Source organism: Tamandua tetradactyla, chromosome 8 (assembly GCF_023851605.1).
Source record: "Tamandua tetradactyla isolate mTamTet1 chromosome 8, mTamTet1.pri, whole genome shotgun sequence".
Classification (NCBI taxonomy): Eukaryota; Metazoa; Chordata; class Mammalia; order Pilosa; family Myrmecophagidae; genus Tamandua; species Tamandua tetradactyla.
In genome coordinates, this window is record NC_135334.1 from 67,527,947 (window position 1) to 67,554,863 (window position 26,917).

Sequence of the window (26,917 nt, forward strand, 5' to 3'; positions counted from 1 at the left end):
TTTCTAGTCCCTCAAGGGGCTTGCAAATACTTTTTATTCTCTACACAAATTATTCATAGATGTATTTGAGCATCACACTAACCTGTACAAACCAACAGTTTCACTCCACATTCAAGGTTCTATGTAATTATAGTGTTTGAATAAACTGACCATACAAGTTAAAATAGATTGTGTGTTACTGAAACAATAAAATTTGCACCAAATAAGCAACTCTTTCTTTGGTCTCACACTGAGTTGAGGTCTTAAAACAGTCAATATCATCCTTTGTCTCTTAGTTTGGTTTACCTTAGTCCTAGCCAGATCTGCTTCATTCATATCTCTAATTGGAGTCTGATCTCTTTTTCAGCATTTTTTTTCTTTTTCTTTTTTTTTTTTAGCATGGGCAGGCTCCAGGAATAGAACCCAGGTGTCTGGCATGGCAGGTGAGAATTCTGCCACTGAGCCACCATTGCATTGCCCCCACTGAGCCACCATTGCACCACCCTTCAGCTTTTTAACAATTGCTCTACGGGTTAATGGTGACTTTCAGAGCTGCAAAACTTTAGTTCTAAGTCTTAGGTGTCTTACAGATACCCAAAGTTGACATTCTTTTGTTCTCCCTCATGTATAAGCATTCTTATATTTCTACATTTAATCACCATCATTGACCACTGCAGATTTTGCTGATTGTACAATTCCAGTCTTTATCTTCTGTCCTTCCTTCTGGTGTTATTCATTCCTCTAGCCTTCCTCTTTCAACCATACTCAAATTTATCTTTGTTCAGTGTACTTAAAAATTGTGTTACCATCAGATAGTATTGTGCTACCCATTTCTGGATATATACAATCAGTCTTTTTGAACATTCTGAACTCCTTCAGCATCAAATGCCCAATCTCTACCCTCTTTCTGGCTCCTTAAAACCTGTGTTCTCAATTTTAACTCTGAGTTTTGCTCATTAATGTTGTGAGACCATACAGTGTTTGCCCTTTTGTTTCCGGCTAATTTCATGCAGCATAATGTCCTCAAGGTTCATCCATTTCAGATGTCCTCTAGTTCACTACTCTGTTCTTCTGCTCCTCTTCGCATCTGCTGTTGTAGGTCTTCATTGTGTTTTTCATCTCTTCTTTTGTTCCTTTCATTCCCATAAATTCTTCCATTTGTTTTTTCAAACATTTGAGTTCTTTTTTATGTTCACCCAATATCTTCTTTATGTCAGTCAACTTTTTGCCATGCCATAACTTCCTCTAATTGTTGATTTGATTCCCCCCATGGACAGTTGATTTTTTTTTTTAAATATTTTTATTGACAAATCTTCACACAGATACAGTTCATACATGGTGTTCAATTAGTGGCTCACAATATCAGCACACAGTTGAATATTCATCATTGTGATAATTTTTTAGAACATTTGTATCACTCCAGAGAGAGAAATAAAAAGAAAAAAAGAAGAACTCATATATCCCCTACCCCTTACATCTCCCTCTCATTGGCCACCAGCATTTCAATCTACCCAATTTGTTTTACCCCTCATTCCCCCATTTTTTATTTCATTTTTTAATCCATGTATTTTTACTCATCTGTACATACCCTGGATAAAAGGACTAAAGGGTAAAGGATGATATTGACTGTTTTAAGACCTCAATCTCTGTGCGAGACCAAAGGAAGAGAGGTTTATTTGGTGCAAATTTATGAGACACAGGTTTTCACAATCACACAGTCACATTTTAAAACCTATATTGTTATACAGTCGACTTCAAGAATCAAGGCAACTGGAACACAGCTCAACAGTTTCAGTTACTTCCCTCCAGCCATTCCAATAAACCATAAACTAAGAAAAAGGTTTATTTATATAATGGATAAGAATAACCTCCAGGATAACCTCTTGGCTCTGTTTGAAATCTCTCAGTCACTGAAACTTTATTTTGTATCATTTTTCTCTTCCCCCTTTTGGTCAAGAAGGCTTTCTCAATCCCATGATGCCAAGTCCTGATGAATCCTGGGAGTTCTGTCCCAATGTTTCCAGGGTTGTTTACACCCTTGGGAGTCATGTCCCATGCAGGGTGGGAGAAGGCAGTGTGTTCACCTGCCGAGTTGGCTTAGAAAGGGAGGCTGCCCCTCAGCAACAAAAGAAGTTCCCTGGGGGTGACTCTTAGGCATAATCATAAGTAGGCTTAGCCTATCCTTTGCAGGAATAAGTTTCACAGTGGCAAACCCTGTGATCTAGGGTACAGCCTATCAATGTGATTGGCCCCACTGCTTGTGAAAATATCAGGAATTCTCCAAATGGGGAAGTTGAATATTTCCTCCTTTTTCCCCCAGTACCCCAAGGGGACCTTGCAAATACTTCTTTATTCACTGCCTACATTACCCTGGGATATATTGGGCATCACACTGACCTAGACAAATCAACAAAATCTCATGCCCTATTCAAGATTCCATATACTTCTGGTGTTCAACGAAACTGAGCATACATACAGGTTAAATTAGGAAAAGCACTACCCAAAATATAAATTTTGCATCAAATAAACATCTCCTCCTTTGGTCTCACACAGAAGTTGAAGTTTTAAAATATGGATAATATCATCCTTTACTCTGTATTTTGCTCTCCTTAGTCCTGTCCAGATCAGCTTCTTTCATATCTCTACTAGAAGTCAGATCCCTTTTATTTAACTTTTTTGTATTCATCACCATGATTATTTTATTGAACATTTGCATCTCTCTGCAAAAGAAAGAAAAAAAGAAAAAACTCATACATGCCATACCCCTTACCACTCCCTTTCACTGTCCACTAGTATTTCAATCTACTCAATTTGTTTTAACCTTTGTTCCCCTATAATTTGTTTATTTCTTATCCATATTTTTTACTCATCTGTCCATACTGTAGATAAAAGCAGCATCAGACACAAGGTTTTCGCAATCACATTACATTGCGAAAGCTATATCCTTATACGATCATCTTCAAGAAGCATGGCTACTGAAACACAACTCTACAGTTTTAGGTACTTTCCTCAAGCCACTCTAATGCGCCATCAATTAAAAAGGGGATATCTATATAATATGTAAGAATAACCTCCAGGATAACCTCTCAACTCTGTTTGAAATGTCTCAGCCACTGACACTTTATTTTTTCTCATTTCTATCTTCCCCTTTTTTGTCTAGAAGATTTTCTCAATCCCTTGATTCTGGGCCCTAGCTCATCACAGGATTTCTTCCTCATGTTACCAGGGATATTTACACCCCTGGGAGTTATGTCCCATGTGGGTGGGGTGGGGGGGGAAGCAGTGGATTCACTTGCCATGTCAGCTTAGAGAGAGAGGCCACATCTGAACAACAAAAGAAGTTCTCTGGGGGTGACTCTTAGGCCTAATTTTAAGTAGGCTTAGCCAATCCTTTGCAGGAATACATTTCACAGGGGCCCCAAGACTGAGGGTTTGGACTGTTGATTTGGTTATCCCTACTGCTTGTGAGAGTATCAGAAATTCTCCAAATGTAATCTTCCCCTCATTTTTTTGATGGACAGTTTTGCTGGGTCTAGAATTCTTGTTGGGCAATTTTTGTCTTTTAGAATCTTAAATATATCATACTATTGCCTCTCGCCTCCATGGTTTCTTCTCAGAAATCCACACATTGTCTTAATCTAGTTTCTCTTGTATGTGATGGAGTACTTTTCTGTTGCTGCTTTCACATTTCTCTCTTTGTCTTTGACATTTGACAATCTGACTAGTAATTGGAGTATGTCTATTTGAATCTATTCTGTTTGGAGTATGCTGCACTTCTTGGATCTGTAATTTTATGTCTTACATGAGAGGTGGGAAATTTTCAGTGTTTATTTCCTTCATTAGTCCTTCTTCTCCTTTTCCCTTCTCTTCTCCTCTGGGACACTCACAGCATGTTTATTTGTTTGCTTCATGTTATCCTTCAATTTCTTGACATACTGCTCATATTTTTTCCATTATTTTCCCTTTACTTGTCAGATTTCAGATGTCCATTCTTCTAGTTCACTAATCCTTTCTTTTGCCTCTTCAAATCTATTGTTGTAGGTTTCTATTTTTTCATCTCTTTATTGTGCCTTTCATTTCCATAAGCTCTGTGATTTGTTTTTTCAAATGTTCAAGCTCTTCATTTTTGTTCCCAATGTCTTCTTTCTATCCTCCCTCAACTCATTGATTTGATTTTTGATGAGTTGTGCATGTCTGCTCTAACATCCTGAATTAGTTCTTTCAACTCCTGTATCTCATCTGAAGTGTTGGTTTGTTCTTTTGATTGGGTCATAACTTCTGTTTTACTAGTATGACTCATTATTTTTTGCTGGCATCTAGGCAATTTGATTTCCTTAATTAGTTTATTCTGAAGGGTGTTTTTACTTTTTACCTAGGGTTTTCTTGCTGGATGGCTTTGTACTCTATCTGTTCTTTGACATTCAGTTCAACTTATTCTAGACCTGTAGCATAAGTACTGCTTAACTGATCAGAATTTTTCGGTTCTTGTTTTTCTGTTTCTTGCCTTGCCTGAATGGAGACTTTTTTAAGGAGGGTCTTTTCAGATATTACAGATGTCAGTCAGATTTTCCAGACAGGCCCACGTCACAGGAGGACAGAGTAGCCAGCATCAGTTTTCCCTGAGGGTGAGATCCAGCAGGTTGTCAGACTTTCCTCTTAAGCCTCTAGACTCTGTGCTTTTCCAGTCCTGCCCAGCATGTGGGATGGTCTGTCCGTGGCTTCCCACCAGCTCAATGTGATGAGTTGCCTTTAATTTCAGCAGACACTGCCTGCCAGGGGCAAGGTTCAGATAGAGATAATATAGTAGGATGGCTTTGATTGCTTCTGTTTTTTAGCCACTGGTGCCTGAATTCCTTGAAGGAGGGCCTCCACTTGAGCTGGGCACCACCCCCTTTTTCTTGGGGGAAGATTCATTCTTTAAGGGAATTATCCCCTTTCACCTGACTAGTTACTTTGTCTCTCAGACAAGCTTTAGTTCCACCCTTGCCTGGGGCAGTATTGGAGCCTAGGAGTGCTTCTTGTTTTATCTAATGAGCTATTAAGAAGTAAATAAAAAGCAGAAAAAGCCTTTTCAGAGCTGGATCCCTGCTTCTCATGTTTGTCAATCAAGAGTTTGAGTTGGTATCTGGCTCTGTGTAAATCTAGGCTCTATGTGCCCCCTTTTCTTGGGGTCCAACCCTTTCCCAGTATTTTGTGCTATCCAACTCAAGCCTCTGCTTTGTTTTGTTTTCCCATTAGCCCTGTCCCCTCTCTTCTGGGGCAAAAACTCCTGGTTCCTTTAGTGCTTATTCCAGGTTTATCTGTGTTGGGCCCTGTTTTTAATAGTCAGAATTCGTTAATTGATTTTGCAATTAGAGCTTGGCTGAGCTAAGCCCTTTCTACTAGTAAAGTGTGTTTCGAGGAACCAGCCTGCCATGTCTGTAGGGGAAGGCTACTGGCCTCCATGGTTTGGGGATCTTACGGTTCTTTGTGGGGTCTCCAGGTGGGTTCCACCTGGTCCAGACTGGTATACGCTGTGTGTCCATTCACTGATGTTCCCCCAGCAGTTGTTCTGTACCATTCCTGGCTATTTACTAGCTCCTCTGGAGGTTGAACTAAATTCCACACCTCACTATGCTGCCATCTTGCCCTGAGTCTCATTGATCTGATCTTTGATGTGTTTTTGCGTGTCTGTTAGAACGTCCTTAATGAGTTGTTTCAACTCCTGTGTCTCTTTTGTAATATTAGTTTTTGTTTGACTGGGCATTAGCTTCATTTTTCCTAATAAGAATTATACTTTTTGCTGGTACCTAGGCATCTTGTTTCCTTGATTAGTTTATTCTGGAGGTAGTTTTTGTTCTTTTACTTAGGGTTTTTTTTTGTTGGTTTGTTTTGTTTTCTATCTGTTCTTTAGAGTTCAGTTCAATTTATTTTAGACCTCTAGTATAGCTTCTCTTTAACTGATCAGAATTTTTTAGCTCTTTTTTTCTAGTTCTTGCCCTGCCTATATGCAATTTTTTTTTTTAAGGAGCATCTCCCCAGATATGATCATCCCCAATCAGATTTTGTCTGACAGGTTCAGGTGTCAAGAGGAGAGTGTGTAATCAGTATGATATTTCCTTGCGGGTGAGACCCAGTATGTTGTCAGATTTTCCCTCTTGACTTTGTGTTTTCCTATCCTGCCTAACAGGTGGTAGTTATCAGCATGTCACTACTCACTAGTGTAAAAGTAAGGTGGTGCCTTTAATTCTCAGCAGACCCTCCTTGCCAGGAGTGTGGTTGAGACAGATTCTGAGCTAGAGGGTGAGCTTAGGTTGTTTCTGTTTTATAGCCCCTGGAAACTGGGTTCCCTGAAGGAGGGCCACCATTTGAGTTTGATCCGCCTCCACTCTTTTTCTTAGGGTATTAGCTCCTCTGCTTGACACATTACTTTGTGTCTCAGACCTATGTTAACTGAGCCCTTGCCTGGATCCTGCTGGCTATTGAGAATACTTGAGGATTTCTTTAATGAGCTGCTTAGAATAATTTAAAGAAAGAAGAAAAAAATAGAAATCCTTTTTCAGAACCAGTCCCCTGCGCCAAGGTTTGGCATTCAACAGCTGGAGTTGATACCTGGCTCTGTGTTTGCCCCACTTCCGGTACTGTAAGCTCGGCCAGCACCAAAATCCCTCTTCTTTTTTCCTTTTTATTGTATTTCATTTTATTTTTTGTCTGTCAGCCCCACCTCCTCTCTGCCTGGATTGAAACCGCAGTTGGAGCTTGGCAGAGGTACCTTCCCTTGCTCCTAGTAGAGACTACCTAAAGACACACTCGTTAGGGAATTAACTCCTTTGCCTGACTATTTACTTTGTCTCTCAGACATGTTAATTCTGCCCTTGCCTAGGGCAGTGCTGCAGCTTGAGCATGCCATCAGTTATATTTAATGGGCTGTTAGGAAGAAAAAAAAAAAAGGAGAGAGAAAAAAAATCCTTTTCAGAGCTGGGCCCCTGCTACCTGGGTTTGCCAGTCAAGAACCGGAGTTTGTACCTGGCTCTTTGTGCCCCATTTTCAGTATTTTGAGCTCATCCAACTAATTAAGCTTTTTTTTTTTTTTTTTTTTGTCAACCCTACCCTCTGCTGGATGAAACTCCTGGGTTCCTTTTGTGCTTGCTCTAGGTTTATCTCTGCTTGGAGCTTGTATTTAACAGTCCAAATTTGTTAAATTATTCCTCAGTTGAAATTTGGTTGAGCTGCCTTCCTTGGTCCTGATAGAGAAGGGTTCTTTTTCCCTCGAGGAACTAACTCAGAGACAGACTGCCATGTCAGTGGAGGGTGGGCAGCAGCCTCCACATCTTGGGAGACCTGGAGCTCTACATGGGAGCTCAGCTGTCCCATCCCATTCCAGACTGGTGTACATGTGTCCAGTCACTGAAATCCCCCAAACAGTTGTTCCAAACAGTTCATGACTAATTATTAGCTGCTGTGGAGGATAAACTAAATTCCACATCTCACTATACCACCATCTTGCCCCATCTGAAAAGCATGTTGTTAATCTTACTCCACGTTCCTGTGGGTGTGCACCCATATGTAATAGAACCTATGTTTTGAAATATTTTGTTCTTATTTTCATTTGCTTTGATATAGTCACTAATTTCTTTTATAATTTCTGTTGACCCATTGATTAAGAATGTATTGTTTAGCCTCCATATATTTGTGAATTTTCCAATTTTCCACCTGTTATTGATTTACAGCTGCTATAATTAGAGGTAGTGTTGGTATAATTTCAAAATTTTCAAATTTATTAGGCCCTGTTTTGTGACCCAATATGTGGTTTATTCTGGAGAATGATCAATGAGCATTTGCAGAAATCTATATCCTGCTGTTTTGTGGTGCGGTGTTCTATATATGCTTGTTCTATACAGGTCTAATTCATTTGTCATATTATTTATGTTTCCTGTTTCCTTATTTATCTTCTGTCTAGATGTTCTATCGATTGATGAGAGTGGTGTATTGAAGTCTTCAGCTATTAGTGCAGATACATACATTTCTCACTTCAGTTTTGCTAGTGTTTGCCTCATGTATTTTAGGGTACCCTGAACAAACAAATATTTATAATTATTTCTTCTTGATGGATTGCCACTTTTAAATATATATTATCTTTCTTTGTTTTTTATTTTATAACAAATTTGCATTTAAAGTGTAGTAGAGCTACTCCAGCTGTTTTTTGTTATTCCTTGCATGTAATTTATTTTTCCATCCTTTCAGCTTTTGACCTACTTGTATCCTTTGGGTCTAAGGTGTGACTCTTATAGACATTGTATAGATGGCCCATATTTTTTTTAACCATTCTGTCAGTCTGTGTCTTTTAATTGAGGCATTTAATCCATTAACAGTCAATGTTATTAACTGTAAAGGCATTTTATCCTATGGCTGTTATATATCCTATCTTATTTCTGTCTCTCTTTTTTGCCCTTTTGGGAAGTTTTGGCTATTATGTCCTTAAATATTCTTTCTGTTTTTCCCTTCTCTTCGCCGTTTGGGACTCCCATAACATGTATATTTGTGCACTTCATATTCCATTCTTTTCCCTTTCTTTTCTTTTGTCTGTTTGGTTTCAGATACCCTGTCTTCTACATGACTGATCCTTTGCTCCTCCTTATTCAGATCTGCTGTTGTTGCCCTTCACTGATATTTAATCTCATCTATTGTTCCTATCATTCCCATAAGTTCTGCTATTTTTCTTTGCATGCCTTCAAATTCTTCTCTATGTTTGCCTGGTGTCTCTTTCATATCCTGTATCTCTTTAGCCATATTTTCCTTTATCTCCTTTGGTTGATTTAAGAAATTTCTTTGAACATCTTTGAATTGCTGTTTCAAATTCTGTATCTTCTCCTACTTTTTAATTTGTTCCTTTGAGTGTACCGTGTCTTACTGTTTCTTAATATGGCTTGTTGTTTTTTGCTGATATCTCTGCATCTGATTATCTTGATGAGATTATTCTGAAACTTGGTTTCTCTCTCGTCTAGCATTTGTTATTGATTGGGTTTATATTAAAAGAGTTCTTGACCCTTTGTTCATCAGCATTTCCCAGCTAAAATAAGGCCAGGGACTCATGCTGAGGGCACAGACGATTTAAAAAAGCCCTGGGGAAAGGGTCAGAAAAGTACCAAAAAGCCTTTATTTTCACCTCCCCAAGGGTATACTTTCCTGGCCTGTGCAGTAGGTGGCAACTGTTACCCCACAGCCCTAAGGGGACCAGGGTATTTTTAGCCTTCTAGTGGCTGCTTCTCTATCTGGGGTCAAAACAATAACATGGTCCGTGCCTATATGCGATGGGTTAAAGCAGCAAGATACAGTGGTTTAAATTCACTGGCTGGTAGCTGGATCAGTACTGGGGCCTTTTCCCTCTGTTCTTGGGGAGGAGGGCTTTCATGGCCCTCCTAGTCTGCAGCAGCTTGTCAGGCAGGTACCTGACTGATTCAGAGCTGCTTGTCTTAAAGGTAGAAGATGGGTACCAGGAGCCTCAGCCATGCCAGTTAATTACAATTTTTCACTTCAGTTTCTTATTCTCTTAATCGCACTCTTCCCTGAAGCCCCACAACTTTTGTTTTAGATAGTTTTTGCCTATTAACTCTTTTTTGGAAGAAGAGTGAGCCCTGTAACTCTGTGTTGCATCGTATTCTTAGTTCTCTTTTTAGTTTTTATTATTTCCTTTCTTATGCTCAGTTTGGGTTTTTTTTTTTTTTTTTTCGTAGTTCTTATGTATGTGATGTTAAGTTACCGATATCAGGTATTTCTCTTTTCTTAATGTTAGCATTCCCTAAAAACCTTTTAAGTGACTATGTCAGAAGAAATTTAGGAACATAAAGCTGTTCCAAATTCCTGCAACATGTGCCATGTTTTCTAGCTATGAGCAGTGTGGATGGACATGTGTCCTAAGTGACTGCTTGACCTTGGCCCTGTTATAACCATTCATCCTCTCTTTCTCAAAGCACTTACTCCTTGTAGGAGAATTTCCAGGTGCTTAAATAGCTTAAACCCTAGCCATTGGCATGTAGGAAATTGGTTTTCATTAAGGTAGTGAGAAAAGAAACTGGAATCAGACCTGGGTTCAAATCCCAGTGCTCACTAGCTGTTTGAGCTTAGGTAAGTTATTTAGTTGTTTTTCAGTTTTCCCATTTGTAAAATGACAGTAATATCTATCTCAGAGAATTGCGAGGATGAAGAAAATAAGGTATATCATTATTATACCTGGTAATTTCTAATTTAATGTTATTTCTTCTCCTTCTGATGCTGAAATGTATTTTCTTGATTCAACTTGGAAATTTTTTCCAGTAAAAGGTAGCACAGTGTGAAGAGTTTTGGCTTTGAAGCCAGATCTTTTAGGATTTGAATTACATAATGACTGTAGGCAAATCTATACCTCCATTTCCTACTCTACAAGGTATAAGTTACCTCTCAGGATTGTTGTTGAAATAATGTGTATGAGAGTGCTCATTTTCCTGTTTTCATAGACTTGTGGAATGTAGGAGCTAGAAGGGTTCTTAACATCATCCAGTCCATCTTCCCGTTGTTCAGGTGGGAAAGCTGAGATCCTGAATTATACAGTATGGTGAGGCAAAGGCAAAACTTGCCTGGACTCAGACTTTGCTTTTTCCTTTTTCCTTACAATTATGCTGGGGAGGTGAAGGCATTAGAACATTTTAAGCCAGGATTCAGAGCTTCCAGAGAGCAGAGTTTTAAAACAGGATTCATCAAGCCAAAGCTGATGACTCGAACCATATATTCCTGTTCTGGAGAAACATGTTTTAGGAAGATTCCTTAGAGTCCTTGCCTGGTTGAGGTTAAGTATCTTGTCATTTCTTCCTTTCTTCACTCACTGTCTGAGCATCTATTTATGTCAGGCATGTGCTAGCCTCTGAGGATCAGTGAAGGATTGGACATGGTCCCTGCACTTAGAATCCAATCTGGTAGGAAAGATAAACAATTACTGTGTTGCTGCTGTGGGAGCAGAGGAGAAGGTGAAGAACTACCCAACCTAGAAATTAGGGGGAACTTCATACAAGAAATGATATTAAACTGAGCCCTTAAATAAACGCCTTTATGTGGTGAGAGGGCAAGGAAAGGGAAAGGAGGTACATAGTAACACTAAAACTGTTTACTGGAGGCTTTTTCTGCTGTAGCAGCAGGACCTTAATGAACATGTACTTTATGCAAGACCCTTGGTGGAAGGGAGATGACTGCAAGTATCTGGATGTTGTGATCCTTTGAAATCCTAGTCCAGGGAAGCAACATAGTATAGTAGTTTAGAGCTCAGCCTCTGGACCAGACTGCCTGGATTTAAATCTGGGCCCTGCCACCTGCTGGCCCAGTGATCTGGGTAACTGTGCTTTCAGTTTCTTCATATGCAAAGTAAGGATGAGAGTACCTTTTTCTGTGAGGTTTAAGTGAATTAATATATATAAAGAATTTGAACCAGTGTCTGGTACATGGTAAGCAACCAATAAATATTACTGATTCTTTGTTATTAAAGCAACTTCCAAATCTAAAATTCTATAATTTGGAGAACTTTAAAGCAGTACATGATCAATGACCAGACAGGTAGGATGCAGGTTAGAGAAGCTCAGGGAACAAAGGATTCCAGATATGGAAGGGTCTCTATAGACCATCACTCTAGACTTCTCAAATGGGGAAACCAAGATTCAGAAAAGGGAAGTAACTATTCCTGGACCAGTTGGCTCATTAGTGATAGAACTATTAGCTGATGAATGCTCTTTCTGTTCTTCCCTTAATTTATTTAGTTTAATTTAAAAAATTACGTCTTTAAACATGCATTGGGCATCTACTCCAATCCAGGCCTGGTGTTGGCCTCTGTGACGACATATGTGAAGTAAGCAATCCTTCCCTCTAAGGGAGCTTTACAGCTCAGTAAAGAGCTAGAATAAGCCTAAAAACTTAATGTTCCTGTTTTTTTAGTTCCTTTTCTCTGTTTCTCTTGCAGCAAACAAAAAGAAGGAGAAAGAACGGCCAGAGATTTCTCTTCCTTCAGATTTTGAGCACACAATTCATGTTGGTTTTGATGCTGTCACAGGGGAGTTCACGGTTAGTCCTGGGTCACAAAAAGGTCTTTGAGAATTCTGGCTGTACATGGTTAGATTCAGTCCTTTCCTGATGCCTCTGTCTTTGCCTGAGACTATCATTACTGTGTCCTTATATTCATGAGAAGGGTACTATCCTCATTTGTAAAATTGTTCCCAGAGAAGCCATTGACTTTCCATTCCTTGAATAGATCTCTGTTAAGTGGCCCCTCAGAAGCAGGCTCTGTGCTGGACACTGACAATATAGAAACAAATCAGACATGATCCCTGCTCTACAGGAGTTATAGCCTGTTGAGGTAGCAAACATCCCAAGATGTGACTAATACAATGAAAATAGATATTATAACAGAAGCTTGTGTAAAGCTCTGAGGGCACAGAGAGAAGAGAGTGACTAATTACTAGCAGATATTTTCTGAGTTTCATTCAGAGTGTCTTTTGACTGTGTCTTCTTGACAGCCTTGTCTGTTTCTCTTATAGGGGATGCCAGAACAGTGGGCCCGTTTGCTTCAGACATCAAATATCACTAAGTCGGAGCAGAAGAAAAATCCTCAGGCTGTTCTGGATGTGTTGGAATTTTACAACTCAAAGAAGACCTCTAACAGTCAGAAGTATATGAGCTTTACAGGTAAGAGGATTGTATCTAGGGCCGTCTAGGGAGAAGGTTTGAATGGAAAGACTCCACATGAATCTTGGCCTAAGGTGAGAGAAGGAAGTATTGAAAGGAGTGGAATACTTTCACTAAGATGGGATTGTGGAATTTGAAGGTCAAGATATAATGGGTTTTTGCATTAAACTTGAGTATTCATTCTGAAGCTACAAGTTTTGTTTTGTTTTGTTTTTTAATAGCATGGTATTATATATAAAGAACACAGGCCTTTGGTAGAAGGTCTGGATTCTGTCACTCTCTAGATGTTATGGTTAAGTTCCTGTGTCAACTTGACCAGTTTATGGTGCCCATTTGTTTGGTCAAGTGAGCTCTGGCCTGATTGTTACTGTGAGGGCATTTTGTGGACTTAAATCATCAGTAAGTTGATTGCATCATGGCTTATTACATTTACAATCAACTAAAGAAATTACCTTCAACAATGAGAGTAGTCTCATGTAATTAGTTGAAGGCTTTAAAAGGAAAAGTGCTGAGTTCAGTAGTCAGAAGAGAGAATTACCATCTCTACTTCAGTCATCCACTTTCTCCTGGGGAATTCACCGATAACCTTCATTGGAGTTCCCAGCTTGCTGCCTGCCCTATGGACTTTGGAATTTCCTGTCCCCACAATCACATAAGACAATACTTACAACAGTTTCATAATATTTACAGATACCTCCTGTCAGTTCTGTTTTCTCTCAAGATCCCTGATTAATACACTAGGTTTAAAAGTTATTTCAGGGCAGGCCACAGTGGCTTGCCTGCCATGCCGGAAACCGAGGTTCAATTTCCGGTGCCTGCCCATGCAAAAAAAAAAAAAAGTCATTTCATTTCTTTGAACCTCAAAAAATGAGAATAATAATTTCTGTCTCAAGAGGTTGTGAGGAGGAATAAATGAACTAATTGAAGTGAAAGTACTTTATAGATTATAAAACAGCAACATGGAAATGTAAGCTATCATTATCAACATTAGTGCTAATGTCATAATTTAATTACATTTCTGTGTCTTTTAAGTAGGAAAGCGCAGTTTCTTCCTCAGGGAACTAATCTTTATCAGTCAAATGAAAAACAGACCAGATATAATAAATGTTCTTTAAATGTATTCTCTATATAAGGGACAGTGTTTTTCAGAGTATTTTTTAATGCTAGAGTTGGGATTAGAATTGAGGTCTCCTGATTCCTAGACCAGCACCTTTTGAATTTACTACTTGCATCTGGAGTAACTCTCTTTAGAGCACCTCTATCCATAGCATTGAGGTTTTTCTTTCCCTGGGAAAAGTGAGCAGAAGGTCTACATTTTTATATAGTATAGAATGTTAGAACAAAAAGTATCCTTAGTTTTGCAGAGATTAAAGCCAGGAAAGGCCTTTCTAAAGGGACTGAATCAGTGGTAGTTTTGGTCTCTTAACTGTAAGTTCAGTGCTCTTTCCAGGGCACTCATGCTCTTTCCTTCAAAGGGCACATTGATGGAGAAGGTGAGAACCATTAACTAGCTAATTTTGAAGGATGCTTTCCCCAGCCAGTATCTGGCTTATATCAAAAGGCACAGATGGTGCGGATGGCAGGCTGCAGCTTTGCTTATGCTGCTATGGTGGTGCCCAGGAGAGAGTGCCATGCGTTTTCCTAGCAGTATTTCCTTCCTCATGTTCGATCCCCATAGGTCTATTAAAAGGAACTGGGTCATTCCAAGGAGAAGTTGGGATGTAGAGTGCTGGATGGGAAAGTTTTCCAGTCAGAAAATTAGAGCTTGTGTTTTAAGGAATTTGTTATGGAATCGTCAGATTGAGACGTGGGTTTGAAAGCCTCAGCACCAGTCTTTTGAAGAACCTCTGTGTTTTTGTGTACATGTAGCTAGATATGTACAAGTACCGTGTATGTATATGGGGGCAAAACTCTGTGGGTTGGTATTAAAGTTCATTTACATATTCGTGAATGAATATGTGTGTAGATAGATGTACAACAATAGATATATACATTCAGATAATTGTGTATGTTCATCTGTCCATGCATACATGTATAATATTGAGTATATATGTATAGATAACATCTGCATACACATACCATCATATATATAAGTTTGTGCACATGTATATATATATGTATGTGCAGGTTTTAAAATATTTTTTAAGTTGAAGACCATGGTCAATTCTAGGCACAGTTGTATATTTGGTATAGTTTATTTTTAATGTCATATCTCTCCTTTCCCTGTTTCCCCTTCTTTCATAATATTAATTTTGATAACCTTACTTTACTTTGTATATGCATGCACATGAATTATTTGATTCTTATGAAGGCCTTGGGGAATGGCAGGGCAAGTCCTGTTATCCCCAGTTTACTGACTCAGAAATTAATTAGGCTTAGTGAAATTAAGTGATTTATCCAAAGTGACTATGTGGATGTGATGGAAATGTTTTAAACCCCAGCCTTTAAATGTCGCTCTCTATAACTCAAGCACAACCTTCCATGCCAATTTTGTCAAGTTTCTTATTTTTTCAGCAGTTTATTTTCTATACTAATTAGTAACTAATGTGACAGGAAGAAGTAGACTAGATTGACAACCCAAAGTTCAGGTTTTTTAAAATCTACTTTTCCACTGATTTATGTGACCTTGAACAAGACTCTTTATTTGAAACTCAGTTTCTTCATTTGTAAAATGAAGGGATTAGAAGTACTTTCAATTCTGCCATTCTATACATTGTAATTTGCTTTTTTTTTTTAACATAGGCAGGCACCGGGAATCAGATGTAATTTTATTTTGATATATAAAAACTGTACATCACCTTTAAACAGAGCAATGATTATTTATTGTTTACATGGCGTAAGTGGTACATTTAATTTCTATAATACCCAGTCCTCAAAAATACTAGTATAGCATAAGTTTAGGGGTGGTGCAATGAAGACATAGTGTTGGTTTTTGCTCTGCCTAAACTGATGTTCTATTGTAAAAGAAAAACAAGTGATTTGTATTTTAAGTATATCCTGAGTTGATTTCTCCAGGATACAGCTGGCTATTCAAGGTTTGTTTTAGAATATACTGTCTGTGTCCTGCTCTGAGGATTCATAACTTTCTATAGGACCAAAGAAGCTATAACTGGCTCTTTCCTCTATGATGGAATTGGGAGCTTTGGACATTTTTTGGGCTTGGTTCTTAATTGAGGCACATGTTGGATTTGGTAGAATATTTCTCCTCCTTAATTCCATTGGTGGTAATTGGGGAAGCAAATTTCTTCTTGGACCGTTAGGAATTAATGAATAAAAATCAAACACAATACCTTCTTTTCATGCTAAGAATCTCTACTGGGTCTATGTTTCATAAAGTCTAAGACATCATTGATTGTAAAATGCACCTTTATTTTATGTAACACTGAGGAATAAAAACTGCCAATTAAACTGTGAAAGGCATTTTATTGTAGGAGGCATCTCTATTTCAGAGATGTTATATTGAAAAAAATGCACCTATTAGAATGAGTGAAATATGGCAATACCCTCAGTGAGGAATTTTGACTCTGTTCTTAGGAAACAAGTCTGTCCTTTTAGAGTTATCATAATTAATTCCTCTCATTTCCTTTGCCTTAGTCTTTGTCTCCCTCCAGGGAAGAGACATGGATGTAGAAGGATAATTTCTGAAAGCTGAAGCTGCTGGCTAGTCATGATTTGGCTCAGGAGGATGCCAGCCATGAATTCGTTCCTTTCTCTCCAAATATAGGAAATTTCCTTGACCATTGAGGCTTGAAGATGATATAACTGATAATGTAATACAGTTCTAGCATAGTACTTGGAAGCAGACCAGGATTCAAATCTTGACTCTACTATTCAACCTATGTGTAACTCTAGGCAAATTACCAAACTTCTCTGCATCTCAGTTTCGAAGTCTATAAAAATAATAGTACTCAGAACTGTAATGAGGATTAAATGAGGTAATGTGTATAACATGCAGTACAATATCTGATCCATAGCAGCACTAATACTATTATTAATCTGTGAGTCTGGCAAATGCTTGATTGAATAGGCCGCCTCCATTCTCAGGAGGGGTTTAACTGTACTGAGTCTCTTGTCTTTCTTTCTTTGCAGATAAATCAGCTGAGGATTATAATTCTTCAAACACTTTGGTAAGTCTTTATTTCCTCTGTTCTGATATGAGCAGGTGTGATGACTGGTGATCAAGACAATGTGGTAGAAGGCAGAGCCTGGTCTGGGAGGGAAGTCATCTTTGTTACTCCCCAATCTTGCACCTCAGAGGCCCTACGTACATAACAAAAATATAGAACTTTATGAATAGTGGGTATCTCTTCCAGCTTCAATTTTATTTAAAACCTAACCTTGGAACCAGAAGACTTGGTATCTAGACTAAATTTGTTCATTTTAGCTTAAAAATTTAAGAAAGTTACTTTGCCTTTCTAAGCTTTGATTTCTTCTTTAACAAAATAGGGATGATACTCTTTGCCTTACCTGGCTATATCTTCAAATACTTGAATTTAGAAGAGAATTCCCTCTGTTTGGTCACCAGGGTCTACAAAGCCAGGATTAGTACTAATTGTTGAAGGATACAAATTCTATTCTTCTAAGATTTATCATTCTGTCCTCTGTAACAAATGTCCATTTTAACGAGTGCCTGATCACTGGAAAGGATGTTAGAGGAATCATTGAGGAATTGACTGGCAAGTAAAACTAGATTACCTCAACTTGCAAATTCTGTTTTTCATGGCAGTTATGATGATCAAATGAGATGTTATGTTTGAAAGGGACTTAGAAACAGTAAACTGATACATATAAGAGGATACTGCTATTCTTTACATCTGTCATCAATTGTACAAAGGTGGTTAGGACATACTGATTCATTTATTAAATATTTGATAGTCCCTATTCTAAGCCAGGTCCTTTATGGAGAAGTTGCTATACAGAGATGAATCAGACATTGTCCCAACCCCTAAGAGCCTCCCAGTTTGATCAGGGACATAAAGGCACAAATAGAATATTTCAGTGCAACTTACTAAAATTCATGAGGCCAGGGACGATGTCTGACTTGTTAATTGATGATGCTTGGAATCTAGCAAGTATCTGGCATTTAGTAAACATTTACTGAACGAAAGGTTGAATGTGTCAGAGAAAGCTTCCTAATGGTAAAAGACTGAGCTATAAATTAGCTAGCTAAGGCAAGAAGTAAGGAGAGTTGAAGGTTTTCCGTATATAGAGAGAAGAACATGAACAAAGGCAAGGAGGTAAGCAAAATATGCCTGTACAAGGAACGCAAGTAGTTTGATATGATGGGAATGCGAAGTGTGAAGGGAGTAGAGATGAGTAATAAGGAGGCATGGTAGGCAGGCCAGATCATGTAGGAGTTTTAACTCTACCTTAAAGGTAATGAGAAGCTATTGAAAAATTTTATGCCAGGGCTTAGTAAGTTCTAATATAATGCCAAGTCACCCTCAAAATACCTTGAATCATATGGGGATTACTTTGAGTCATATAATACTCTTATCAAGTATAAAAGAATGTTCAAATATCCAGTGCCTTGCAGCATAGTAGGTCCTTTCTTACTGTTTCTCATGGGAACTAATTGAGATAGATTAGGATTCTTGTTTTAAAGATGTTTATGTCATTAGGCATCTGATTCCCATTCTATAGTGCTTTCCATTGATTCATGCAGCCTTTAATCAAATGAAGGAGAATTAAGAGATGGAGAATTTTCAAATATGCAATCTTTGGGGGTTCTCCCCATTATTGAACATTAAAAAATTGTTGAAGAAGGGTGCTCATTAAAAGCTGAGCTGTGTTTTGTGGCTCAAATGTCTTTATGTTTTTGTAGAAAGTGTGACAGCTGTCATATATTGAGCACCTAATATATTTCTTAGCGTAATTAGTATTCAAAATTACCTTGTGAAGGAAGTATTGACATTCCGGTTTCACTGGTAGAAAAACAGGTGTTCCTGAACACTTACACCCAGCTATTGTGGCAGAACCTGATAAGAACCGGGGTCTTCTGAGTCCCAGTCCAAGGTTCTTTCACAGTGGCAGGAAACAAAAAGAAAAGTACAGAGGTCTTTATAAAAGACCCTGCAGTACAGCTATAACTATGTTACTTGTTAGTGAGGAGGAGAAGCCCTGGGGCTCATGCCATATGGCAGAGAGTATAACACCTGCTTGGTAAAAACCTTATTGGTTTAGTGTCTGCAATTAAAACTACTCAGGTGTCAAGGGCATTTTTCTCCCTCAATTCAGAACATTTGTTCCAGTGGCTCAGTGTTGTATATTTCTTACTAGTTTTACTAAGGTGATATGGTTTGTATTACAGTAGCATGTAATTGTTTTCCATTTTGGTTTCATACCAATGATTCCACTTGATTTGTGAAATAGTTGGACAGGATTGTTATCCCCATAGTATAGAGGAAGAGAAATTGAGACTCAGATTAAGTGACTTGTTCCATATTCTTGAGTTCTGATTGTAATTTGCTAATTTATTGAAATAGGATTGATTTCAGTATATTGATCTTGTATCCTAGTAGTAGCAACCAATATAAAATTTAGTTCTCCTGAGCATTCATTTATTCATTCATACTATAAATATTTATGTAGTATCTTTTTTGTGCCAAGGTGTTAGCTATACAACAATGAATATGCATTCTCTTAGCCCTTGAGGATAAGAGTAACAACAGTTTAGAGAGATAAGAGCTACAAGAGAGGTATGACTAACATACAGTGGGACCATATTTACTGGAGTGATTTATTCTGCTTGGTAGTACAGGGAGGTTTTCACTTCATTTCATTTAACAAGCATAATCTTTAAGATTTCATTCTGTTATTTGTGGTTTATTGGTCTGAAATCTGTCTCTAAGTATCTGTAGGCATTTTAGTGTCTGAATTCTCATTTATAAAACAAATACCTAATTTGTGATAAGAGTCTTTGGGTACTGAGGAGTGAAGGACTGGCAAGACAACGGCTTCACTCTTTTTTTTTAAATTTTGCTTTAAGTCATAAGTTTTTGTCTAATTTGTTATACAGCAATAGACAACAGTAAGAACCGAATACTATACACCACCTGTTTATTACCTGTACCTTTCTTATAGTTGGTGTTCAGTACTTATTGATAACATTTTCCATTTCACAACTGTTCCCATTGTTATTTATTTTCACAGTTCATACTTGATTTTCAGATAAAATTAGTGGACTCAAATACATTTCATTTCTTCAATAAAACTTTAGGTCTGCTTTTGACGTGTAGTTACAGGTAATGCTATTGGCCCTGCTTTTTTGGCAGTTAGAAGTAATTGGAATCATTCTTTACTTTTTAAATTATAACATGAGTTCTGAAGGTCTTTGCTCTTGATCTTACGAGTAAGTGAGGAGTTAGATATATAAACAGAGATTTATAATAAGAGTGTTCACAGATTTATAATAATAGTGTCAGGTAAACATAGGATAATGATATCAGGTAGAGAAAAAGGCAATGCTTTCTTGTCTGAGTGACAGTATGAACAAAGACCAGCTTGTCAAGGATTCAGCATGTCAGGCTAAATTACTTGGATTTTGTGCTGGAGCTAAGGAAATATTTTAAATACGACAGTATTATAGTTGGATGTACATTTTAGTTTACAGCTAACGTTTCAGAAAGAATCCTTTGGAAATTGGATCAGGATAGTAGAATTGAATCCATGTGACATCTTTCTCGCAAATTTCCTAATTGGGGGAAGATACATTAAAAATTAAATTCAAACAGTGCTCAAAAACAAAAAACGTGGCCATTATCAACAAAACAGAAAATGACAAGTGCTGGAGAGGATGCGGAGAAAGAGGCACACTTATCCACTCTTGGTGGGAATGTCAAAGGGTGCAACCACTGTGGAAGGCAGTTTGGCGGTTCCTCAAAAAGCTGAATATAGAATTGCCATACGACCCAGCAATACCATTGCTAGGTATCTACTCAAAGGACTTAAGGGCAAAGACACAAACGGACATTTGCACACCAATGTTTATAGCAGCATTATTTACAATTGCAAAGAGATGGAAACAGCCAAAATCTCCATCAACAGAAGAGTGGCTAAACAAACTGTGGTATATACATACGATGGAATATTATGCAGCTTTAAGACAAGATAAACTTATGAACCATGTAATAACATGGATGGACCTAGAGAATATTATGCTGAGTGAATCCAGCCAAAAACTAAAGGACAAATACTGTATGGTCCCACTGATGTGAACGGACATTCGAGAATAAACTTGAAATATGTCATTGGTAACAGAGTTCAGCAGGAGTTAGAAACAGGGTAAGACAATGGGTAATTGAAGCTGAAGGGATACAGACTGTGCAACAGGACTAGATACAAAAACTCAAAAATGGACAGCACAATAATACCTAATTGTAAAGTAATCATGTTAAAACACTGAATGAAGCTGCATCTGAGCTATAGGTTTTTGTTTTGTTTTGTTTTGTTTTGTTTTGATTTTACTATTATTACTTTTATTTTTTTCTCTATATTAACATTCTATATCTTTTTCGGTTATGTTGCTAGTTCTTCTAAACCAATGCAAATGTACTAAGAAATGATGATCATGCATCTATGTGATGATGTTAAGAATTAATGATTGCATGTGTAGAATGGTATGATCTCTAAATGTTGGGGTAATTTCTTTTTTTCCGTTAATTAAAAAAAAAAAAAAAAAGAGAAGGGATAATTGGAGATGAAGGGATACAGACTGTACAACGGGACTGGATATAAAAACTCAGAAATGGACAGCACAATACTACCCAATTGTAATGCAATTATGTTAAAACACTGAATGAAGCTGCATGTGAGGTATAGGTTTTTTGTTTTTGTTTTTTTTGTTTTTTTTCTTTCTATTATTGTTTTAATTCTTATTCTGTTGTCTTTTTATTTCTTTTTCTAAATCGATGCAAATGTACTAAGAAATGATGAATATGCAACTATGTGATGTTATTAAGAATTACTGATTGTACATGTAGATTGGAATGATTTCTAATTGTTTTGTTACTTCTTTTTTTAATTAATAAAAAAAAAAAAAGAATCCTGAAAAAAAAAAACAAAAAAACAAAAAACGTGAAATGAATAGACCATTGTGAGAAATTCATAGAAGCTATCAAGCAGTTAAGATGAGGGCCAAAACAGAAGAAACTATTACCTAATATATGTATAAGAGAATACTTCTGGGAAGTTAAGAACAGCTATGGAGAAATTTCTAGCTCAGAGAATATATACAAGAAGCAAGAGGGAGTCCTGAGTCATCTTCAAGGGTAAATTAATTAAAAGTCTGCATTTGAAACAACAGGCAACAGGAATAGCCTCCCTCTTGGAGTGAACAAAAGACAACATGTACATTTGATTCTAGGCTAAAACCAAATAATTTTCTAAAGGAAGTAAGCTCCTTACTTCAAGAGAAAGTGTGGGCATGGGGCCTGAGAGAGAAGCAAAGCTGAATCTGTGTTAACTATAATCTCTACAACAGATATAAAAAAAGGGAAGAAGAAAAAGAGGCTCTTTAGTGGAAGAAAATACATTGAAATAATTCTCCATCTTAAGAGTAAATTTTTCATATTTTGGATATTAGACACTCAAACAACAGTTGTCATGCTTCCTACAAAATCATAAAAACATTTGAGCCATAAAACACAGCTCAGTAGAGAGATCTCTATCCTATGTGGCTTTTCTATGCCAATATAGATGAAGTGAAGCTTGCCAGTAGCCACAACCCTATAAGTCACATTCAGACAGCATCAGACCTCCTAGTTAAAGGTGAAGGACAGTGGAACAACATTTAAACAAACTGCCGAAAAAACTTATGTTAATTATATACACTAGTCAATCTAGTCCTTCAATTATAAATATGAATGGATGGCCAAGAATCTCTAGACATTTGAAGAAAACAAAGCTTTAAAAAGAATGACCAAGGTAAAGAAATAAAACTGATCCCTGAGGCCAGCCTTTCCAGCACATCAACTATTTCCATCCCCCTATCCCATATTATTGACAGCCCTTTTCAGCATGAAAAAGTTAGAATGGGCATAACCCAACTACCCCTTAAGATTGGGAGAAAAGTCAAAGGAGACGAAGGTGGAGTTTTAACAGAGAAGATAGGATTTAACAAATACGTATGATTGCTGAATCTTATATTGATATTTCTTTTAGTCTCTAGTGTTTTGGAGTAGCTAAAAGTAAAATCCTACTACCCCTTAAGATTGGGAGGAAAGTCAAAGGAGAAGAAGGTGGAGTTATAACAGAGAAGATAGGATTTAACAAATACGTATGATTGCTGAATCTTATATTGATATTTCTTTTAGTCTCTAGTGTTTTGGAGCAGCTAAAAGTAAAATCCTACTACCCCTTAAGATTGGGAGGAAAGTCAAAGGAGAAGAAGGTGGAGTTATAACAGAGAAGACAGGATTTAACAAATGCATATGATTGCTGAATCATTATATTGATATTTCTTTTAGTCTCCAAGTGTTTTGGAGTAGCTAGAAGTAAAATCCTAAAATAGTGGAATTGTAATCCATACCAAACTCTGAAATCTGCTCTACAACTAATTGTTGGGGTGGCTTTGAAATTTATTGCTTTTTTTGTATATATGTTATTTTTTCACAATAAAAAAATGAAAGAACTGGCTCCTGAGGGAATAGGTAATTCAAGAAAGAGAATTTTTAGAAAAGTCTCATCTATTCAGAGAAATTCTATAGATGTTGTATGCATAAGAACATACTATTATTAAGACAATCAGAAAATAAGAAAGCGTTCTTAGAAATAAAAAGTATGACTAAAGAAATAAATTCATATGCATTAAAGAACAAAAGTGTACAAGCGGAGAGTGAATCAATGGTATAAAATATAAAACAGATGGACAAAAACATCAAGGAGTTCCAAAAGGAATTGAGAAAAAGAACAGAAGCAGTAGAATGGAAAGAATAATCAAAGGAATAATAGGGAAAAAATTACCCAGCTAAAGAAAAGAAATAATCTTCAGAAGAAAGTTATCAAGTTGAGAGACCCACACTTAGGGAAATGTCAGGACTACAAGGTTAAAGGTAAACATGTAGAAAGTTTCTAAAGAGAATATACATGATACCCAAAGGAACATTAGCATCAAATTTCTCATTAGTAATAGTTGACAAAGGAGCTATATATTTAGAGGTGTGAGGAAAATTATATGGAACCAAGAATTCCGTACCTAATCAAACTAGCATTCAAATGTGAAGTAAAAATAAAGACTTGTTTTGACATGTGAAGATCGAGGTTTTACTACCCACAGATCATCTCTGAAAGGCAAAACACCAAATAGTAATACAATTACCTCTGGGAATGATGGTAAATAGAAATATTCACTTGAAATTGTTTTATTCAATACTAGTTGTATATAGATTAAAAAGTCAGATAGCATTTTTGGTTTACTTTTGTGTTTTGGTGGAGCACATCCTCCAGTAGCTTTGAGAAGTAACTGAAAGGAAATATTTAATATCTTTCAGGTCTCAAAGTATCTATCCTATCCTCACATTTGATTGATACTTAGCTGAGCATAGAATTCTAGATAGGAAATAATTTTTCATCAGAATTTGGAAGATTTGGAACTTGTTTCCATCTAGCTTTAATTGTCACTCTTGAAGTCCAAAGCTGTTTTTTTCTCTGCTTCTTTTTATGACATATTCTTTTTTCATTTGGAAAGCTTACAGAACCTTATTTGTGACCATTGCTTTAAATTTCATAATTATATCCCTGTTTCCTTCTTTTGTGCAAGTAACTTTGTGGGTTCTTTCAAGCTGGAAATTCATGCTTTCAGTTTGAGGAAATTTGCTTGAATTATTTCATTGATTATTTCTTCCTCTCGATTTTCTCTCTTTCTAGGACTCCTGCTTAGATTTTGGACCTTCCAGACCCAGAAAAACAATCCTGCATTTTTCTTATGTTTTCTTTAATTTCCTTCCCTTAATTTTTTTTCAAACCCAGGTCTCCAGCATGGCAGACGAGACGTGCCTGCTGAGCCACCATAGCCCAATGCTAAATCTGCTTTTTATTTTTTTTTTATTTATTTTCCCCTCAATTTTTATTCTGAGTTTTGGGAGATTTTCCCAACTTCATCTTCTAATTTGTTTATTGAGTTTTTCATTTCTGTTTCTCATGTTTTATTTCCAAGAGTTCTTTTATTAAAAAAAAAAAATTGTAGTATCCTATTCTTATTTCCTAAATCCACGTCTTCTCTTTTCTCTGAGATTAATGATAGGCTTTCTTTTGATGTTTTCTTTTCCCTGCCTAGTCTTTTTTTTCAGGGTAGCCATTTCCCCATTTGCTTTGCTTCTTTCCTTTTACATTGGAGGGAGATTTTTACTAAATCTTGGCGGTCTGCTCTTAGTTATAATTGAGGTACTGAAAAACTTACTACAACTTTAAATTCATTGGTGGTGGAACATTTTATTTGTGATTATTACTATAAGATAATCTAGCTGGACCATTTAGGGAAGCCCCTTATATCACTGTCTTTAGAGCTTTCCTAGTAGGCTGGCCAGACAGAGAAAAGTCTAATCTCTGCTTTGAGAATTAAGGTTTAACAACTAGAACTCTAGGAGCTTAGAAAGGTAAGAGAAGTTAGGGGTCTCAGCTTTCAGCATTCAGTATGCATATATCACTTAAATTACTCTTTTATGTGTAACTCTTATATTTAGCTGTGTCTGGTATTCCTAATCCAGAAATCCCCTGGATTTTCTGTCGTCAGAGAATAAACCTCCAGTCTTCTGCTAGGGAAGAGAGGGGAATCACCCAGTGATGTAGAATAGAGGAGTTGATTTAGGGATGTAACTGTTTCTTGATAATACCTTTCAAAAAATCCTCCTTTAGTTCTTTATCCTCCCTCTACACTTCATCTCCAGTTTGCAAGGCATATGGTGCTACTAATTCTGGAGCTTTTAGAGGATTCTGCAGTGTAAAAGTACAGATTGGTTTTCAGCTTTTCCACTGCCAGTTTAGGATTCAGTTTCCTTGATTCATAAGTCAGTTACCACTCATCTAGCTACTGTTGACTCCTTTTTTACTGTTCTTGCCTCCTTTCCTATTCTCCCCATTCTTGTGGGAATATGCCTTTAAAAGGCTATTTATTATTGTGAAGGTGGGATTTCAATAAAGAGTGAAAATAGATGCCTATGTTCCATCTGACATTGTTACCTGGCATTACTGAGAAATATTTTTTTTATTTCATATATTTCTGTGTAATTTAAAATTTATTATGAAAGGCCTAGTGGTTTTACTTACACTTTAAAAACTTTACCTTTTAAACAGCTTTATAGAGGTATAATTTACATGCCAAGAATTCATCCATTATAAATGTTCAATTCAGTTATTTTAATAAATTTATAGATTTGTGGAACCAACACCACAATCTAGTTTTAGAACGTTTCCATCAACCTCAGAAAGTTCCTTTGAGCCCTTTCACAGTTAATTCACATTCTCTTGACCAGCCCTAGGAAATCATTCATCTGTTTTCTGTTTCTGTATATTTGCCTTTTCTGGATTTTAATATCAAAATGGAATCATACAACATGCAGTCTTTTGTGTCTGCCTTCTTTTGGTTAGCATGTTTTTGAGGTTCATTCATATAGCATGTATCAGTAATTTATTTCTCTTAATAGCTGAATCATATTCCATTGTAAGAATATACACCATATTTTATTTATCCATTTATCAATTGTTGGATATTTGTTTCAGATTTTTAGCAATTGTAAATAATGCTGCTGTAAAATTTATTTGTATATAAATATACGTATTTTTAAAGCAATTTTATTGAGATATATTCAAACACCATACAGTCCTTCTGAATATATATATTTATGTCTCTTTGGTACATGTCAAGGAGTGGAATTGCTGAGACATATGGTAAATTTTTGTAATTTTTAAAGAAATTGATAACTTTTCCAGTGTCATGCAATCTTTTGAATGAAATTGTTTTCCTAGCAATTTCTGATTGTTCTTTGTTAATTTATAGAAATACAATTGATTTTAGCATATTGATCTTGTATCATGCAACCTTACTATAGTTCCTCCTTGACTGCCTAAACTTGTTTATTATAGTTCCTCCTTGACTATTTTCTTTTGTATTAAATAAATGTTTTATATTGCACCATTTTAACCCCTCTGATATTTTTACTATGTTTCTAGGAATTAAACTTTTAAAATATGCATTTTAACTTATTACAACCTACTTCAGATTAATACTAACTGAATTCTGATAAAATACTGAAATTTAGTC

General features: G+C 36.7%; 1 protein-coding gene across 11 annotated transcripts in view; it reads left to right on the forward strand.

Annotated features, from left to right (window-relative positions):
- The window catches only part of PAK1 (p21 (RAC1) activated kinase 1), a 287,689-nt gene that overhangs the window by 207,552 nt on the left and 53,220 nt on the right, over positions 1–26,917 (forward strand). For all 11 annotated transcript variants that reach the window (XM_077113489.1, XM_077113485.1, XM_077113488.1 and 8 more), the window contains 3 exons: positions 11,939–12,039; positions 12,513–12,660; positions 16,750–16,787. In XM_077113489.1, the coding sequence (XP_076969604.1) occupies positions 11,939–12,039; positions 12,513–12,660; positions 16,750–16,787 (287 nt within the window). The remainder of the gene's footprint in view (positions 1–11,938; positions 12,040–12,512; positions 12,661–16,749; positions 16,788–26,917) is intronic.